At 52.9% G+C, this 20,798-nt stretch overlaps 1 protein-coding gene across 1 annotated transcript in view; it reads right to left on the bottom strand.

The window, feature by feature from the left end:
- The window catches only part of NAV1 (neuron navigator 1), a 173,721-nt gene extending 153,164 nt beyond the window's left edge, over nucleotides 1–20,557 (bottom strand). Inside the window, 2 exon segments of the mRNA XM_032878246.1 lie at nucleotides 15,291–15,391; nucleotides 19,806–20,557. Of these exon segments, the coding sequence (XP_032734137.1) occupies nucleotides 15,291–15,391; nucleotides 19,806–20,527 (823 nt within the window). The 5' untranslated portion in view covers nucleotides 20,528–20,557.
- Between the last annotated feature and the right edge of the window lie 241 nt (nucleotides 20,558–20,798).

Here is a 20,798-nt window from a genome sequence, read left to right as displayed (position 1 = left end):
CCATCCTCCCATGGCCTCCAGGTCAGTGCCAAGTTGCCTAAGCAAATGGTTCTCAGGCAAGAAAATGAGGGACAGGAGAAAGCAGAGGGGATGTCTCTGGCAGCAAAGCTTGCTCCAGAAGAGGTGGGCCCCAGACGGAACCACACACTGTGAACTATAAAGCCCTAAGAATTCTTTTTTTTTTTTAAGTTTATCTATTTTTTTAGTAATCTCTACATCCAACATGGGGCTTGAACTGATGACCCTGAGATCAAGATTTGCCTGCTCTTTCAACTGAGCCAGCCAAGCACCCCAAGAACGCTTGGCCAGAATGTGCTAACCATCAGATTATCTGCCCACCCCATCCCCAACCACCCTCTTTCTAGCTTCCTCTCTGTCTCCTTAGAATCTGAAGAACCCTGTGCCTGGGTCTCATGGCTCACCCACTTTCTTAGTGCTAATCATCACAGCCTGCCTGGTGTGAGAGGTATCGGTGTGCATGTCTGTCTCCTCCACCAGCCCTGAAGCTTTCTGGGTACACAACTGTGTCTCTCAGTGCCTCACAGGGAAAAGTGGCCTCAGCTGTGTTAGTAACATGGATTAGGAGGCCAGAGTGCTATACACCGGGTCTGTCCCCTCTATGACTCTTGCGTCCTGGTAGTGTCCACAGTCCTCTGACTTCCATAATCCCAGGGCTGGACTGAGATACCAAAACATGTGGAAGGACAGGGATCATCACCGAGAGGATGTGCTGACCACAGCACCAAGAACACACAGTTCTCAAGCAAAGGGGTGTTTGGTAAGAAGCATGGGCCCTTGGTTGGGCTTTGGTTGATACAGAGAAAGATGGAGATTTCTGCGCTCAAGGAATTCGATGTCTGACAGGGAACATAAGATAGACAACACAGATCTGGGAAAATAATCATCCTGACTGCGAAAAAGCAACGTCACATACACCAACACACTCATCACAGAGAGACAGACACAGGTATGTGTACACTCATTTCAGGAGTGACAAGAGAGAGACCGAAAAAGCAATGTCACATACACCAACACACTCATTACAGGGAGACACAGATATATGTACACTCATTTCAGGAGTGACATGAGAGAGACCAAGCCCTGAAGAGTAGGGACCCTGGCCGTCTCATTCACTGTCATAACCCCAGAGTCCGGCACTTCCTTACTAGGCGCTGGAAACGTGGGAGCGCAGGAGTAAGACACTGTGCTGGCAAGCAGAACAGGTGGAAGAGGTCTTGAGGGTTTCCTGGAATACTCAGCAGTATAAACAGAGAAGGGTTCAGACCAGGAGAGCAGGAAGCAAGAGGTTGTTCAGCCTTGTATCCTGCTGCCTCAGAGGAGCAGAGGAAAGGGTCAGGTGCAAAAATTTTACCGGAAGGTCCAGGGGGCGCATGCAGACTGGCCTCGGAGTCTGCGTCTAGCACTTAGGACACTCAGGGTTTGGAAGCAAGGCTTGAGATCTCAGGTAGGGAATGACAAGCAGTGGAGATCTGGTTAAAGGGACTTAGACAGTATCGTGCCAGAGCTTTCCCGGGGCACAGAGAGTACCCAAAGGGTGAGGCCAGTCCTGGGATTTTCTCTCTGGGCAAGCATGAGATCCTCATGCTTATGCCCAAACACAAGATCCCAGCTCAAGGAACACACTGTCAAGTGCCAAGTGCCCGGGTAACCACGCCCTTCCTCCCCCATCCCAATGCCCCCACCTTTTTTTTTTTTTTTAAGATTTTATTTATTTATTTGAAAGAGAGAGAGAGAGAGGTCACAAGTAGACAGAGAGGCGGAAGCAGGCTCCCCACTGAGCAGCGAGCCAGATGCAGGCCTTGATCCCAGGACCCTGAGACCATGACCTGAGCCGAAGGCAGAGGCTTAACCCACTGAGTCACCCAGGCGCCCCCACAGCCCCCACCTTTAATGAAACTGCAAACAATCACTTCTCAAGTCCTCCTCCTTACTCCGAGATCATTCTCCAGTTTGCACCAGACCACACCTAATTCAATCATGCGGGAACATCACCTCTCCTAAAAATAGCGATTTGAGAATCTGGGGATCCTTGTTCTCTGATTTACCAGGGTACGGTAGCTCTTGCTTATTGTCTCTATGTACCTTTCCTGTATATAAAATCATCTCCTCTTTAGCAGACGAGGAGAAATTAACTGGTTGCCATCTGGCTGAAAACCCTCATTTCCACTGCGGTCCATCCCGCCCATGCATACTTCTATAGGCAGACCCAATGCTGTCTCCCCCAGGTTTATTTGGCCTCTCGTCTCCAGTAGCTTTGCAGGTTTGCTCCTGTCAAATCAATCTTCAGAATTGCTATGAGGCACTGTTCCACTTGTTGCTCTGTCCCCTGCCCTTCCTTGTCCCTGCATGCCCACTGTCCCCAGAAGCTGACCCTCCTTTCTTCCAGCTCTCACTGGTCCCTGCACTCAAGCCCTGTCTCTTCCTCATCTTTATTCCTTTTCTTTCCCTCCGCCCCGCCTCTCCAGGGATTGCCCATGCCCCAAATCCCAAGTCCTTTCCTTTCCTTCAATAAACAGCTCCTGAAATTCTGCCTCCTTTGAGGAGAGAGGATGGTCCAGAAGAGAGGCACTAGCCCCTCTCCATCCCCCCTCTAACCACCTCCTGCATGAGAGGCCTCCTGTCAGTTCATGAGATGGAGAACACCTTCCATGCTCATCTCATGAGTTAATTCAGTACTAATCCCCTCGAGTGCTGGACCTCTCTGTTCACATCCACTGGGTTCTGCTCATCTTCCCGCTGCCACTCTCTAAAGGGCTGTGCTGTGGCCATGTGGTGGCCTCTTTAAATAGTCATCTTGGCATTCTGGAACTTTCAGACACTCCCTAGTGCGACCTCTCCCTCTCTTTGGTTCTTTTTTGATTCCTTTCACAACTCTTGAGTTTCCCACCATGCTCTACTGCAGTGGGAGCCTCTGCTGCCGTGGCAACAGCCATTCCAGCATCAGTCGATAAAGCCAATATGTGCAGAATGTTTCCTCGAGTGATTCCTAAAAAGAGAGGGACCTGCCCTGTCACACCATCCCCAAACCCGCCCCGAGCCCCTCCCACTCTGCCATTTCCACTTTCCCCAAGCCACAGAACAGATAGGCTGGGGATGGTCCGACCAGAGAGATCCTACATGATGAGGGAGAGGCCTGGCTGGGCAGGGAGTGGGTCCTGGTAATGTCAGCGCCCTGTGGAGGGCAACTGGGTCCTGCTCGTGTCTGAAGAGAAGGTGGGAAAGAGGCTGGCTTGATATGAAAGTCCCCATTTCCCAGCTCCCCAGAACCACTCACCATCCCACTCCTCTGTCTCCAAAGGCAATGGCACTTTCTGTGATGAGGTAGGGTGAGAGATTTGACCACATGTGTTGACCGAGAACTTGAAGCCATCTGAGGAATGAAGACATAGGCACATAGCCAAAGAAAAGGCATGCTGTGTGATTTTACATTCTCACACCATGTGCTGGGAAACAGATGCAACCCAGGTTGTCTGTGGGGGGTCTGCGGGCTCCCCCCTTATATGGGGGAGCGAGGAGGACAGAAAAATGCAGAAAGGAGAGGTGGGCAGCCTCCACCCTGTTGACCTTGAAAGGTGACCTTGGGAGAAGAGGGGATCTGAGGCAGGTGAGTCCACACTGGGCTCCATCAAGGGCCAAGTCAGAGCAGGGAAGAGGGTAGAGTTTTCTGGATATCTGAGCTCACAGTCACGATCTGGAGAGCACGAGCTAGCGCCTAGTCCCATGGCTCTGCAAGCCCAGCCCACCCACCCTGGGCCAGGCCAAATGAGTGACAGGCACCTTCTTTCAGCTGCCAGCCTCAGATCCCTATTACGAAATTCCTTCATCACCTCCCTAGCAGATTCTAATACCTACGCCTTTGTGGAAAGCCCTCCACACCCTTCTGCCCTTTTCTCTGCCTGGTCATTCTCCTAAGTCATGCCACCCATCATCAGGGGCTTCTTGAGCACAGAAAATGTGCGCAAGGCCAGGCCGGAGGCTGCTGAAACAGCCGGTGCTCGGCACCGTCCGCCTCCACCCAGATGACCAGTTCCCCACTGCTTATCTCCTGTTCAGTGCCTGCTAGGTGCCAGCTATGAGGAGTGCTCAAGGACAGACACAAATCCCTGCCCTTGTGGGACTCCCAGTCGAAGGGAGACACAGACTACAAATGAGAAAGAAATGTTAGCCACGACAAAGTTCTCAGGAGTAAATAGAACAGGAAAGGGAATATGCAAATCCAGCGGTGGTGGGTGAATTTTCAATATGGTGGCCAAAGGAAGCTTTAGTAAGAAGGTGACATCTGAGTAAAAATCTGAAGGAAGAGAGGGAGCAATTTATATGAATATCTGGGGGAAGAGTTCCAGGCAAAGGGAACAGCCCAAGCAAACGCCCTGTGGGAGAGTACGCCAGGCCCACAAAGGAGGGGACGGTGGCAGGCGATGGAAAGCCTTCTAGGTCATGACAAGGACTTGGCCTTTTACTCTGAGTAGGATGGGAATCACTGGTAGTTGGGAGCAGAGGAGTGACAGGACCCAGCCTCTCCCTGGAAAGGGTCACTCTGGCTGCCGTGCTAGGCTTATGGGCAGAAGAGTTGCAACAACCTAAATGAGAGAGGACGGGGGCTTGGAAATGGGTAGAGACTCTGGTAGTGGTGCAAGGTGACCAGACTCTAGTTATATTTTGAAGCCGTTAGAATTTGCTGATGGACCAGGTGTGGGTGTGTGGGATTGACAGAATGGGACATACCCCAAGGATTTGGGCCTGGACAACTCTTAGACTGGACTGGCCATCAGTCAAGATGGGAAGACTTGAGGAGAAGCTGGCTTTAGGGAAAGGACTGGAATTTTCTGTTCTTCCCGGCCCTTCCTAAGGCCAAACGGCCCTCCCCTAGGACGCCTTCCCTGACTCTCTCTACACGGTTCACTGTCACCACTTCAATAACCTCTGAACATCCAGAGCCAACATTTTCCATTCACTCATTTGTGTTTCCCAAGGATCCATCTTTGGTTGGTCTACTGATTATGAGTTTTTTCTCAAAACCCATCACGGCTCTTTGCACATAGTGGGCTCTCAGAAATAGCTGGTGAATGACGATCAAGTAAATGAATGAATGCGTGACTGAGAACAGATGTGTGGGGATTGTAAACAGCAGTGACCTCTCAGTACCCCGTGGCGAGAGACGCTGCAGCTGGTGTGCTGGAACGGGAACCAGGCTCTGGGATGAGGGCCCAGCAAGTCTTTGCTTCCTTCTCTGCGGCCCTGGGCCACAGGGAGGCCAGCAGACCCTCTCTTTGCCCCTTTAAGGGAAGCTCCAGTTTTTCAGGGCAATGCCCTGGGGACATATCACAACTGAGACCCTCTAACATCTCTATGTCTGCTCTACTTGGAGGTGTAGAGAGTTTTGCTCCACCTCTAGGAGACAGAGGCAAGAGTGGGCAAGTTGTCCTTAGAGCCCGGGCTCCCGGGCAGTATGGAATCTGAGCCCCCGCTTTGCTGCCATCTGCAGAAGAAAAGGGGCCAACAGACATTGTGGTCCAACATGGACACACCAGCTTCCTCATACCTCCAAGGCCCTCATCCAGGAAGTCTTCCCAGATTGATCCACTTGCTTCCTCCCAATCCACTGACTACTCTGCTTTGCCAGGACATTGGTAGAAATATGGATTCTGCAAGGCCCTGGCTCAGCCTCTCTGGTCCCAGGAGGCTCCCAAGCCCAGGGGTTGGGAATTTTTCTTCTGGGCCACAAGGTCAGCAGGGCAGGCTCAGAAGAGATTTGCTATTTGCCTGCCTGTTGGGGGGAAATCAGGCTCAGCAAACCAAAGGCTGGGAACGGAGCCAGGGATCGTAGGCCTTAGTCTACCCTCTGGCCTAACTGTCTCAGGGAGAGCTTCTAGGAGGGTAGAAATGCTGAGACATTCTAAACTACAACCCACATTCCTCAGAGCTCACAGCAGCCTGGATGCAGGTCCTCTGAGCCTCTAGGCCAACAGGACAGGGAAGAAGCAGGATGAGCCTACCAGCAGTGAAATGGGAAGGGCAGAGAGTAGACCCTGGGAAGGCAGGAAGTCACCTCTTGTCATACAAGGACACAGGACCCGAGCCTGAAGCCCAGCACATCCAGCTGGATGCAGGTGGACAGGGTGCAGGACAGGGCTCTCTGAGTCTAATACCTGCTGGGACAGGGGACAGCGCTGACCCTGCACAGCACTCCAGGCCTTCACGGCTCTGGCTCCACCTTGCCCTCCAGTGTTTCCTGCCTGTCCTCTGGTCCAGGTCTAATCCCAGCCCTGCTCCCTGTAACGTGGATGCCCACTGCACCTGAGGTCTGCATGGGCATCTAGGAGTGCAGTCACGTTCAAACTGGCCCACAGGGCCCTGGAGTGGGGACCAGAACAGAGGATTACTCCCTTGGTGAGCTACGGCACCGCCAGTCCCTTGATCACTCAGCCTCATGCCCTTTGTCCTGGGGTCCCGGTCATGTCCAGTGGACTTGGCAGTACCAAGTACAGGACCCCTTCAGGAATTCCCTCTTCTCAAGTCTTGGAGGTCCCAGTTCTCTTCTTGACTTGCTATGTGGTCTTAAGAGAATGCTTCCCCTCTCCTGTAACGAAACGTGTTTTCTTTGGTCATGTAAGAAATTAGGCGGAAGTACGGGGTGGAGAACCCCGACTCTCACAGCTCATGTTCTTACAGCAGGGAAAGGCCGAAGGAAAACACCTCATCTAGACGACTCTAAAATTGCACTCATTTAAAATCAGATCCCTGTGCTCCTTGGGCTAATAAAGAGACCAGGATAAGAAGTCTGAGATGTTTCCCACATGTGTTTGGCTTGTATGTTGCCATGGCAACTGTCCCATACATATCCATCAGGGTGTTCATTGCACACTGGGCTCCAGATGAGCTCTGCAACACCCAGGTCCATTGGCCTTAGACTAGGACCAGCCCAGATCCGTTGTCATGGCAACCAGAGGCCTGTGAGGCGGGGACGAACATGGAGGGTGGCCCGTGTGCGTGCAGCTGTGCCCGTGTGCTGGCTGGAGACAGGCAAACGGCCTGGGTGCATGTACCCTGTGATGCGGGCAGACCCAGAATCAAATCCGACCTGCCCACGCAGAGCTGATGAGTTTCAAGGTCACTGAATCACAACACTAAGTGGAACCTCCAAAGATAATACTCAACATTCTGCTTTAGAGCAGAACCGACCCATTTGCAATAAATCCCATTATCTCACTGTGGGCCAAGGAAACCCAAAAACCTGATGAGAAAAAAACAAAAGGTCCCAACCTGATGCTGTCAGGCCAACACTGTGATATTATTACAGAAGATGAGAACTTTCCAGTCTGGTTTCACAAACGGGTTTAAGAAGGTCCAGGAAACCAAGTTTTGTGTGGTGAAGAAGAGTCTGTTTGTCTGGGGAGACACATCATAACCCTAACCAGATTCTGAAAGAGGTTCCTGATGCTAAAAAGTTAAAAACGACTGCAAGAGCAGGGAGAAACCTTCACCCAGCTGACCCAGGACCTGCTGGGGACCCTCCACTGCCCTGGAGACAAAGACCCTCCCGTACCTCGGCTATGCCCATCCTCTCAGTGAGCAGCTCTGCACTTTGTGAGAATTTTTGTTAGGTTTTTAAAGAGACCTTAAACCTAACACAGGAGAATGCCATGGATTCATAGTTCACTGAATTTTAATAGAATAATCACTGGCAATTACTTAGTGTATAAAAATTGCTCCGCAGATGTTAAGAATAGTCATGGTGTGATGGGTGGGAGTTTCAAAGCCTGAGGAGAACTCTGCCTTTCACCCGGCCTGGTTTCATCCCAAGGAGCTAACCACCTCTGCGCGTCTTCCTGCCTCCATGGAAACCCAGATTCTCAGGCAGGAAGGATGCAGGGAGCTTACTGGGTCAAGCTCCTGCCCCCGGACCCTGCCAGACTTCGTGTGAACGCGAAGGCTGCTCTCTCTCCACTTGTGATGGGGCTGAGCTCTCCTCCTGCTGGCAAGTTCTCTTACCTATGGGACCATGATCATTCTCCCCACAGAACACACTCGTTGGCTTCTCCAGCCCTCTGTGGAGGTGGAATGGTTTTCTCGAGAGAAGGGATGAGTAAGATTAACCACTTCCCTGCCCTGTCCCCCACTACCCCCGCCCCAGGGCTTGGATGACCCCACATTCGCTGACCCTCTCTCTGCCCTGAACCTTTATTATCTTCAGCTCTCTCTGAAGCACAGGGCTCCCCCAGCCCGGGAGCCACACACAGGAAGGCGGGGTTTTGATTCCTTCCGCCTCTTAAAGGACTCAGGACAAGGAATATTATGACTGGGGGTAATTCTCAGCACTTAATCTTCCTGCTTATTGTGTCTATGTCGCTCACTGTCTTCAACTGCCTCTCCCCAGAGCTCCTTCCATGGAAGCCTGCTGGGCGGCCTTATTGTTTGGGGGCGGGGAGGTCTCTCAGTGGGGGCCATAATCCTCTTATCAAGGGGACAGGGGGAGTACAGGGAAGGGGAGGATGCTGGGTTCCGGTTTCTGCCCGTTCAGTGGTGCCAGAGGGAGGGACTAACATAACGCCTTGCTTGGAGCTGGTGCTCCTTGAGATGAAGCTGCCTGTAGGCTCTCCATCTGCCTGAGCCTTCCCAGGGAGACCCTGTTTCTCAGCAGTTGTGAAGAGGACTGGCCAGCTTTTGTCTCAACGGATGGGACAAAGACCTGTGAGGGCAAGTCTTTAGGGCACCACTGAGTTGGGGTTTCTCTGGATTGGTCATGGAAGTTTCCACTGGTCATGGAAAGACAGTGGTGAACGTTTAGCAAATAGTTCAGGTTCCTTCCTCTTCCCATGGCTGAAATTTCTAGCAGCCCCAGAGCCCCCCTGGACAAAGCTCTGAAGTTGGATGGGGTAGTTGGATCTGCAGAGATTCCTAATAACCAGGCCTCCCCCCTCCCAATACGTATCCTCTTACTCAGGACCTTCTGGTGGCTCACAGGCACACACAGAACTAAACAAGAGGCCAGGGTTTCCCTGGAAGAACTAAAGCAGTTCCTCTCAGTTGGGAGAGGTGAATCTCTAGAAACCTGCCAGGAGGAAGAGGAGTTGAGGTCAGACAGGTATGGGGTACAGGGGACAATTCTCTAGGAGAACCACGGAGGAAAGTTCATTGCCTTCCTCTTCTACTCCTTCCTAGTCCTGAAGACTCGGGGTGAAGGGGGGTGGTCTGCAGACTGCGGCTGTTTATATTCTTACGGGATGTCAGGAAACCAGAGCTTGCCCTACTCTTGGGGATGGGAGACACATTCCAGACTTGGGGCTTCTCCAGGGCTACCAAGCGGATTCCATCTAGCTGCACAGGCTGTACCCCGCACTCTTCCAGACTGCTACACAGGCTCTCCAAGGGCAGAGGTCTCCCCTGTTCCATCAGGGGTGGCCTCCGCGTGTCTAGAGCAGCACCCGCCACCTCGTAAGTACTTAACAGAAACTTCGCGGACGGGTATGAATTTCCTCTGCAGTTGGGTAGTACAAAGGCCCTGGTCTTCTCGGGTGGAGCAGGAAGCAGGGAAGCAAGCCCCCATCAGCCCTCTGCATTGTTCTGAGTATTCAGGTCACGCAGAGCCACTCGCACACCTTCTAGAGTGGGAGCAATCTCAGGAGGGAGCAGTGTGGTTAGCGGTGGGGGAAAGGGGGGCCCAACATGTCCAGACTCCTCTATTTCTGACATTCCACTAAAATGGCTCCCACTGGGTCAGATGCACTGCTTGGAGATTAATCCCATTCCCAGCCAAACGCTGTCTTGGGAGAAGTCACTCAGCCTCCTCCCTCCCCCTTCCTCCTCCAAAGAAATAGAATCCAGATCCCTCTAGTTTCTGTTTCAAACTCCTCCAGCAGGGTACCTCAGATGACCTCACTTCTCTGGCCTCATCCTGCAGAGGCTCCTCCTAGAACTAGGCTCTGGCCTGGTGTTCATCTCACTGCCCTTCCCGGGTGGGCACCCCAGGACTTGCGACATGTTCCCCTCCGGCAAGGTCTTGGCATGTGTGGCTAAGAGCACAACCACTGAAGGCCGGCTCTCTGGCTTCCAATCCCGGCTGGACCACCCTGGGCATGTCACATAGCCTTTCCTCATTTCCTCATCTGTCAAATGGGTGTGTTAGTAACAGCACTCTCCTAGATAACAAGCAATAACACATGTTAAACAGTTACTCTGTCCCAGGGCTCCTGAAGCACTTTATACATTGGTGTATTTGGTCCTCATCATGAAGGTACTGTCATCATCATGGAGGCACAGAGAGGTTAAATCATTTACCCAAGGCTGCCCAGCTAGCAAGTGGTAAAGCTAGAATATGAAGCTGGGGAGTTGTTCCAACTCTCACACGGTTGTGACAAGGACTGAAGGTGCTTATTGGCGGTGCCTGATTCAGAGGAAGCCACAGCAAGTGTTAGCCACCATTCTGCAGTATAATGATTACCTCCCCTCCCAGCTCCTAGAAGTCAACATGGTCCCAGACGGCCACCCTGTTTATCCAAACCGGGCCTCCAGAGACCACCGAACTCCCGAGCTTCCTCTGGCCCACAGCGGCATGGAGCAGCCTGAGCCCTGACAGGAGAGCTAATAGCATTGCCCCTGAACTTGCTCTGTGTTTTCTAGTCAATTGTCTGCACGTCCCCTCTCCACGGATGGCTGGGACATCAGGCTCAGCTCAGCTTGAAAGTCCCCAGAGGGCAGGGAACACGACAGTGTGAACTCAGCATGAAATGACACAGGTTTGGGATGACAGAAAGGCCAGCGACATCCCAGGGCTTGCTCACGGTGAGGAAGATGTCAGCAAGACTGTGGCTCACTGACCCTGTTTCCTTCCCCACCATTTGGCGGAGGTTAAGGGAGACAGTGTGCCAATGGCCCAGTGAGTACTGGCAGCAACAGGCAGGCAGGCGAGTAATGCTGGAAGGTTGGAAGGCACGACATTTTGACAAGCCTGGATTCAAATCCTGACACAGTCCCCTAGCTGTGTGTCCCCAGAAAGCTAGTTCATGTAACTTCTCTGAGCTAGAGCTTCCTCATCTATCCCACAGAATAACACTACCACCAGCCAAGGGCTGCACAAGGTGCTTATGAAGGACTTATGGGAAGATCGAGCACTGAACCCTGCACCTAGTAGGTGTTCAGTAAATGGGTAGTCATGGTTTCCGTTGGTCATTTTACTGTTCGGGACATCAGAAGGCAGGGATCCTGGCTTCAGCAGCCCTGCTAATGAACCAGGCAGTCGTGAACAAGTCTGTTTCTCTCTGAGCCGCATCTCTCCCCATGGAAAATGAGACCATACGCGGATGATGTGTAACATTCATGAGATCTTTGACTTCCGGTGTTCATGGATGTTCCAAGTCATTGGTAGCCCTGGGATGCTTGGATTTGGCCTGGAGCTCCCGAAGAGCCAGACGAGGGCCTTGCCCCACTGTACTGGAGCTGCCTAAGAGCCCAGAACAAATTCCTCTCCCAGAGAGGGCAGTGGCCAGACCTCTCTTGCCCCAGCGGAGGGCACACCGGGTTTGCAAGTCTTCTCAGTAGGGGGACTCTATCCCTGATGCCAAATCCACAAAACACGAAAAACTTAATTCTGGCTTAAAGATGGAGTCGGCTCGACAAGGGAGAAGAAAGAAGAAGAAAAACAAAACAACTCCAGCATGAGGCCAAACTCTACTTGCCCCTCCTATTCTATATATATCAACCCTTGTGTGAAAAGCAAGGCAGGGAGGCAGCTCTGGCTCGTTCCCCAGCGACACATGTTATGATGCGAGAAGATCCCTTCATTATGTGTCCACTTAGCGCTCATTCAAACATGCCGCAAAGTGGAAGTAATTAAGGAATCTGTGTCACCCTTGGGGCGACCTTTCCCAGTCCTCCTGCACACAGCCTCACATATGGGCACGCAGAAATGTCAGCACTTCCTTTGGCTTTCTGAATTAAGATCTGATGGTGGCAACCAAGGGGAGTGTTGGCCGACGGGACCAGCACGGGGCCCTCACCGGCACAGCCAAGCTAGCTGAGAGTGGCACATGCAAATACTCAGGGGCCAGGGGCAGAACATCTCTGCGACACGGGAAGGCCAAATCCCAACACCGCTGTGTGGTAGCAAGTCAAGAGAACGTGGGACGTTCTCTTCCTGCTCTACAAAGCTTATCCCACTTCACTGGGACTCCAGCCCCAGGCAGAGTAAGTAAGAAAAGTAGTACAAGACTGAGAAGGTCTTAGTCTTCCCTGCTCCCCTCAAGGCCCTTCTGTCCACCCAGATGCCTGAGAGGACCATCCTGGGAAGAGATCCGAAGAACGGCTGGTTGTTCCTCATCAGCCAGCAAGAAGGAGGCCCCCAGAGGATCAATGACGCCACGCGCCCTGACCTTCGGTGCCTTATTCACCGCCTCAGTTCACCATTTCACCAGACACTGATCAGTGGGCACGAAGCCAGGTCACAGGGAGCAAGATGGATTCACAAACAAGAAGGAAGGATGTCTGAGCTACAGAAGCAAGCAGACCCGCCCCCTGTTGTCTACAAATTATATGGGAATCACATGGTCAGTAACTGTGCTGGGTTCTGTGGATGACACCAATACAGGACAGGGTATTCTGTTACCCAGGGCACCCAAATATCCTTCTACAAATCAGGGGGCATAACACCAGGGTCCTCCTCATGCTGCAGGGCCTCATGAGGGGCGGGACTGACTGGGCTGCCCGATCAGCTCCGACAAGGGCAGGTCACTGCCAACCGATCCTCTGGGTCGGGCTTGCAAGGGTGGTTCAGTGGTAGAATTCTTACCTGCCCCTGGGTCAGGCTCACTGGAGTGAATTCTCCAGACTATGAACTCCTTGAAAACAGGTCAGAGTCTTATTCATCTCTGGTTTTTTTAAACGTGAATGCCATTTTTAAATTTTTATTATTTTTTTTTTAAAGTGGGCTCCATGCTCCATGTGGGGCTTGAACTCATGACCCCAAGACCAAGAGTAGCATGCCCCCCTGACTGAGCCAGCCAGGTGCCCCTCATTTATCTTTTCCCTTAATGCTGAACACAGTGTTTGGCACAAGGCAAACACTCATGGATGGTTTGTTGACTGAATGAAAGAAGAAATGAATGAATGAATTGTGTCGTGGTCTGAGTGGAGTTCAGAGGTAGGGGAGCAGGGCATAAAATGGAAGCCTGCCATCATCTCTCTTCTCATCTCTTTTTCTTCAGGCTCAGAGTGCAGGCTCCCCTACAAAGCACAAGCAGACCCCAAATCTCTCCGGCCATCCAACCCATCAAAATGCTTGGCGTATCCTTGATGAACACGGATCGCCTTGATGAACACGGATCGCCTTGATGAACACGGATCGCTGTGATGACGAGGGAGTGGCCAAGCAGAGGCAGCGCTGAGAACCTTGTTCCTCTTCTCCAGGAGCCTTGGAAGAAGCAAGGGCTTCTCCCTTTTCTCACCACCTCCAAAGGTCCACCGGCACTCCGCCTCACGGAGGAACCCAAGCTGGGATCTCTCGGACATGCTCAGAACTGGCTGGTAAGGATGGTCTTCCAGCTGTTGAGCCTGGGGTATTCCAAAAGCCAGGCTGTGCAGATGCTGAAAGTCCCACGTCCTCTCTCCAACTCATCGGATAATGATTATGAACGAGTGCCTGGTTAGGTGGAGAGCATTAGACTCCAACAATGTGGCATACACATAAGGAAGCCATTACACTAACAAAACTGCAAATGTAAAAATAGAGCTCTGCATAGTTTCCTGGTTACCACATTCTAGTTCTGATGGCTTTTCGGTGCCAGTGACATTTGGTTTCCTTTGTCCCCCACCATGCCCTGGTTCCTCTGTGGGTGTACTTATGGTGGGAGGCAATGGTTTCCTTTCTAGATGCCCAGTCTCTACCCCTATAAACCTCCTCTACAAGGCTTGCCATGGAGGGAGTGCTGCTGCTCTGTCTTCAGAGTCACAATGGACCCAAGACGACTGCTGGGGCCCAAGCTGGCAGAAGGCTCAAAAGAGCCCAGCCCCCAGCCAAGAGGAACATCCAACCACCTGCAGAGAGGGGACGAAGAAGGCAGGAAAGGCATCCTACCAGGGTCCAATGACATCAGGGTCAGGCTGTGCTGTGCACCGCAGCTTTGCCCACCAGAGCCAAGCACGGACATGAAGCTAAGACAAAACCTCTGGACCATCACAGGTTTGCCCAAAGCAAGCTCATTCTTTTCCTGGGACAAGCTCCCCTTGGAAACTAAAGGATGGACAGAGCCGGTGCCCTGCAGTGTGGAATCCCGAGTGCTTCTCCTGTGTACCACAGGCATCCTCAAGGTATATATATTTTTAAGATTTTATTTATTTGTTTGAGAGAGAGCAAAAGTGATCACAGAGGAAGAGGGATTGCAGAAGCAGAGGGAGAAGCAGACCTGTTGTTGAGCGGAGAGCCCGCTTTGCCAGGACCCTGGGATCATGACCCGAGCTGAAGGCAGACGCCCAACCAACTGAGCCACCCAGGTGTCCCGCCCCTACGTATTTTTTAATGTTGCAAGAAAATCAACACACACACATACCTAAACCCCACTAAGAGTTTAGAATCTGACCAGTCTAAGACCTGACCTATGGCACACGAGCATTCACCCATCTGCTCACCTGTCATTCTCTTAGAGACACCTGCTGAGCCCCGGCCATGGGCCAGACACTGGCCTGAGGATGCGCCTGGGGACACACAGCGTCTCTGCCCCCTACAGACCATCACTGAGCTCCAGTTTCGGGGCTCTTCTTGCTAAGCCCTCACTTTCTGGCTCCTGAGGCTCAGTCAGCAGGTGACATGCTGTGACTACAGGGTGCCGCAGGGGAAGGGACAGGTGTGGCAGTGGTGGGAGAGGCAGCAGCTGTCAGGCAGTTAGCCAAAGCGCTCTGAGCTGCCTCGCTGGTTCCCGGGGCCTCCGCTGTTCATCTGGGCTTTGCTTGGAACCTGGCTCTTGGTTCTTAGTCTCCCGGCTCATTACTTTTTTTGTCATGGCTTTGGTGACCCCCGGACCTGAGCCCTGGATAAACAGGGCACCCACTGGCCACTTCCCTCTCCTGACTCCGACGTGCCCCTGGATTTGATGGACCAACTCTGGGTTGAGGCAAGCGTGGCGAAAATTCCAGGTACAATCTGCAGGACGATGTATGTCTCGTTGTGAAGGGAAGGACCTATTTAGTCAGGTCACTTCTTTCACAGGGGCGGTGAGGAGACTTCTAGCCTGGTGGCCTCCCCACCCCGGGAGGGAAGTCTTTCCTCACAGAACACTCACCTGCGCAGAAGCACTCCTCAGTCCCACCGGGGCAGCTGGAGTAGCCATCAAGGACCCAGCCAGCCTGAGGGAGGGGGCCGGGCTCCTGGTCTGTCTGAAGCCTGTGGGACAGAGAACGGGTGGTCACTCATCGCAGAGGCTGTCCTGGCCTCAAAGCTTCTCCAAGGGACTAAGGGAACCCCCTTGGAGCTCGGTTCTTCTCCCCTGCTGGCGCTCCGCCCGCCTCTGGACTGGGCCTTCCCCGGTGAGCACACGTCCATTGCGCACTCAGCAGGAAGCAGGACTTGTGCAAAGTCGGGCCAGGGGTAGGGGCACCGGGGGAACTCGTGAGGGCACTAGGGTGGCTGATGCCAGTCACCCTTTGCTGTTCCACCCATTCCCAGGAACACAAATCGCCCACAGGACAAAGGAAACCCACAGTAACTCTAGGCCTTGGGTCCTGCACCCTGCCATGGTCCCTGCCCCCAGGCTGTGCCCAGAATATAGCCAAGTTCATACAGAGAGGGAAGAGCTCCCTCTGAAGCCGAGTTCACTGACTCCTTATGAGAGCTTAGGGGGCACGCAGGCCTCCTTGGGCTTGCTCACAGTCCAGGCGGTGAGGGGTCAGGAAAGGAGGAGGGGCAGGCTCAGCTGAGGTCACATTGACTCCCGGGAGGCTAAGTCCGTGCTGGGCCAGTGTGGCAGCAGGAAGGAAGGGTGAGGTCTCCGGGCACCAGCTCCCAAACGCACGCAGACTTCTGAGCACAACCCCAACCGTACAATCGCTCCCAGGAACAAAGGCTGTGGGAGCTTTTATTATAGGCAATTACCCTGGGCTCTCAGAGCTGGCCCGCCCACCCGTCCGCCCGCTGTCTCCAGCTAAATGGACCCTTTGGCAGCTTGGCAGGAGGGGGAGGGGAGAGCTGTGCAGGCAGGAGGGAAAGTTGATGTCTGGTCCTGGGGCAGGGGGGCTGGGCCGGGGGACCTGTGAGTCTCCAGTGCTACTGAGACTGTCTTCCTCTCCCCAGTTTTTCCTTTTTTTCAAGCCAGATGGCTGGGACTCCGGGCTCAGCTCTGCTGTTAACTCGCTGTGTAATGTAGAGCAAACCTCTTCTCCTCTGGGTCCCGCTTCCATCATGGGTAGAAGAGGTGACTTCCAAGGCCCAGATCAGTCTGATAGTCCAGGGGCGCGTGAAGTGTTTGCTGCCCCTGCAGGGCTCTCCCTAAGCCACACGGGCAGTGTTGAGCTCCTGTGTGTCTGCAGGCCCTCGAGCTGGGGGCTTGCACTAGATCAGGGTAGGGGGTAGACAAAGCAGGAGACCTCATCTTGCCCTGGTCGGTCTGATGGGGTCGCTCACCACTACTGCCAATTCAATACCAGCCTGATGTTCGAGTCTTGTGGGGGAGGGGGGGAAGAAAAACTGGAGCTGGTTGGTTTCTTGGAACAAATGAATATAGACCTGGGCATGTGAAGAGATCCAACATCCTAGTGAGAAAGCAATGGAACATTCTACTGGGGAGAGGGAGTTCTAGGTAATGTACACGTTTCACTCAGTAGCATCATATACATAGAGTTAAGCACCGCCTGACCCAGCACAGACAGCAAGAAGTAGCATTAGAGATACAAAGAGCTTGGGGCACCTGGGTGGCTCAATGGGTTAAAGCCTCTGCCTTCGGCTCAGGTCATGATCTCAGGGTCCTGGGATCGAGCCCCACATTGGGCTCTCTGCTCAGCAGGGAGCCTGCTTCCCCCACTCTCTCTGCCTGCCTCTCTGCCTACTTGTGATCTCTGAGTGCCAAATAAATAAATAAAATCTTAAAAAAGAAATTAAAAAAAAAAGTAAGAACCTCTGCTTCTGCATAGAACTATATATACGAATCAACCATCCACACAGGCACAAAAATGGCTGCCTTACTTGATATTATTAAAAAAAAAGAAACAAAAAGAAAAAGAAAGAAAGAAAGAAAGAAAGAAAGAAAGAAAGAAAGAAAGAAAGAAAGACAAAGAGCTTGCTGTCATGCTTGTTGGTGCCATAATTATGCTGTCAGGGTGAGTGGGTGTGCACTGGCCCAGGGGCTCCAAGGAAGGCAGCCTCCGTGTCTCTAACCTTAGTCGTTTCTACACTCTCATCTCTGTCTGCCTCCACCTCTCCAAACTAGGCCAGGGCCCCAGGCCTCCCCTCACTCTCCAGCCCGAATGGACTGTTTCATCTATGCCGGAAGTTGGTTAGAGGTTGAACCAGGTAGAAGAAAACCATAAGCCTACCCTCCTGACCCCACGGACTGTACCCTCCTCACTGAAGTCTGACCGACGGCCAGCCTGAGGCGGGAAGGAGAAAACTACTGGAAAAAGAGAACACCTGGTAAGTGGAAAAATGTAGCCCCAGAGCAGTGAAGCTGTAGGGGGCTCTTTTCCAGAAAAGCAGAGGAGAATCAGGTTGAAGATCGGAGGGAACCAGATGTATGAGAGCAGACAACCTAGATTGCGAACTGAGAGGCATTTATGCCTTCTCTGGGGTCCAGAGAGTAGGGGTGACCAGAGAGAGGCAGTGGCGGGTCAGAGACGAGGCAGGAGACAGGCTTCCTTGGGAAGGTCAGCACCCGGAGCCTGTGGACAAATATGGCTAAGGAGGGTAGGGCAGGGAAAGAGATGGCTGATAGATCTGGTCCCTGGAGAAGCAAGGGGGCAAGACCAGGCTGGAGACAGGAGGGAGGGGAGGAGGATAACCTCTGCTTCTATGAGCAGCTGGAACTTTGCAGAAGGCCAACGTCTGGGCAGTGGGAGGGACAGGGGTGCAGGAGATTTCCATGAAAAGAGATGTCTGTGCCTTCTAGAGAGCAGATGGCACCTCCTTGGCTATGCACCTTGCAAGGGTAGCCCAGCCTGGCCCTTGGCAGTGGGACCCTTGACAGCAGCTCCAGGCCCCGCAGGGTATACTGGGCTCCCACCCACTGGCCAGCAGCACCTAGGGCTGTCTTCCCTCCAATCCACCCTTGCCCGAACCATGATCCTCCCTGCAACCCTAACTCAGGGCCTGAAACAGGCAAAGTCTAGGAGGTGGATGGTGAAGAAAACCGCCCCTTGAGGTTGGTACAACACATTTCCATTTCTGTTTAAAATGAAAACATGCAATAAATGTTTGCGGAGTAAGGGAAATGTGGTTCTATTTAGGCTGCATTGAAATGTTCAAAGGAAGAAGTTCTGACCTCTCTGGAAAATGTCAGAGTCTAAATCTGCCAGGGGACGTGTAGGGTAGATAATGTAAAATCTTAAACAATTTAATGCCTAGACTCTTTTCCCGAAGATTGAATTCAAAATGAAGGACATTAGGTACAAGGAAATCAGGTAGGAGAAGAAAGCCAAAAAATCACCAGGGAAACACTGTGCTGATGGGGAAAAGGCCATTCAAAAGAAGGTCAGCCCTGCATGTGTGCTTCCCCGAGTCCTCTCATCAGCTGGAGAACCTCAGCGGAGGTCACAAGGGACAGACAGACAGATGGGAGGGGCTCCTTAGGAAAAGGAACAAAAGGGCGGCTGTGTGGGCGGTCTGTCAGGCAGAAGAGACACTCCCAGAGCAGGGATCACCCAAGTGAGAACTCGCTTTGATCAGGAGACCGCTTGAATTCCTGCCGTGACGGGAAGCTCACTGCCTCAGTCATTTGTAAACCTCTCGGGTTGCTGGGAAGTTCCTCCTCCTGAGCTTCTAATCTATCTCGGGTGGACTTCTAACCGCGATGACACCGACTCAGGGCTCTGGAGCAGTACCAAGTAAATCTAATTCATCTTACGACATGACAGCTCTTCAAATATTTGAGAACAGCCCTCAGACCCTCTCTAAGCCTCCCTTTTCCAAAGTAAACTGCTTCAGCTCCTTTAATCATTCTTCCAACGCCTTTTTTGGATCCCTCATCAACCTGTTTGTCTTTCTTGAAACGTGTTTTTGGGCACCAATGCCCTTTTAAAATGTGGTGTTCTTCACTGTGATACTCTGTAAGAGGCCTGACCACACGGCAAATAGAGTGGGACTCTTGGCTTCCTGGGCCTGGGCCCCGGATGTCTGTGGTGTAAGAGTGCCTGGAACTTTTCAGAGACCGAGTCACACTCTTGGCTTCTAGAAGTGAAAGCTCCTAGCAGTTCCCCACCCCCACCCCCCAGATGCTCTGCAGCCCCAGAGGAATGCACCCCCCGCACCCTGCGTGCTGCCCCCGCCACCGGCCACGTCCTGGGAATGGTGTACAAGCTTCTCTAAACCCCAGATGTAAGTGGGTTTCTCCTCACACCAGTGCAGAGAAAAAGCCCAGGAAGTCAGGCTAGCCTGGGAGGTATTTAATTTGCATTTGAGCATTTCTAAACGGTGTGACACTTAGTAATTAGAATCTGGTTCATTTAATGTGGCCATTTGAGTAAAGTTACACTTTTATTTAAAAAAGGATATATATACTCGATGGACTGAGGTCCCCCTCCTCTTCAGGCTGGCTGCTGGGTCCCTGCTCCACACCTCCCTGCTTCCCCACCCCCCTGCTCCCCCAGCTCACCTGTACTGGAAGGGGGCCACTGTGGCTGTGACTGGCTGACTCTGTTGGTGGGCTGAGGCGAAGCTGATGACCCCCGGGGTGGGGGAGGGGCGTTTGCTCTGCACAGGGCTGCACCCCGGGGAGGAAGCCCCGGACACTGCCCCAGCATCGGGCTCCAAAGACCTGGGGACCCCTGAACTTCTGTAGCTTGTATCTCTTTGATCCTTTCCTGGGTAGTTAGGAGGTCTTCGACCTTCAGGAGCCCCTGGTATTTGAGTTTCTCCGCGAGAGCTTGGTCGGGATGGGCTCCTGCCCCGGCTCTGGAGGACTGGAATCCCTTCTTGAGCCACCTTCTTCTTTCCCTGGGTGCCTTGTGTCTCTCCAACTCTTCTGGACCCAGCCCAGCTGGAGAGGGCTGCTTTGGGGGTTGCCCTGGGACTGCTCCATGGGGAGCTGGAAAGGCCTTCGCCACCCTCAACTGACTCTCTCACCGTCCCAGAAGACTTCGGGGAGCCTCTCCCCCGGGAGGCCTTAGGAGAGGAGTTTCTGGAAAGGCCTCCTGCCTTGCCCAGTCTCGGTGAGGCTGCACGCTGGGGGCTCAGGGCCAGGCTGGCCTGGCGTGGCCGTAGCTGGGGAGAGGCGCCCGGGGTATGAATCCTGGTCTGGGAAGCAGCTCGAGGCACAGGGATGGAGGAGGTATAGTGGGGGCGGCTGGCAGAGTTCACGTTGGCCATCCCATTCATGGTTAGCAAGCAGCCGTGAAGACTAGTGTCCTGCAGAGAGAGGAGAGAAAAGAAGATGGTTAGGCACCGTCCCAAGCTTCTGTCCCTGAGTGTGTAAAGATGATGCTGGGGTCAGGGGAGGAGGCACCGGCATCCGGGCCGGGCGTCGGGGCTCTTGGCTTCACATCCTGACTCAGCCGGTGCCTGCCTACCTGACTCTGGGCAAATCTCCATTACCCCTCTGCTCTGAAGTTCAAGTGCAAACCATATGAGAAGTGCTTTGTGAACTATG

Source organism: Lontra canadensis, unplaced genomic scaffold (genome assembly GCF_010015895.1).
Source record: "Lontra canadensis isolate GAN:19392208 unplaced genomic scaffold, GSC_riverotter_1.0 scaffold63, whole genome shotgun sequence".
Classification (NCBI taxonomy): Eukaryota; Metazoa; Chordata; class Mammalia; order Carnivora; family Mustelidae; genus Lontra; species Lontra canadensis.
This window is presented reverse-complemented; position numbering and strand designations above follow the sequence as displayed.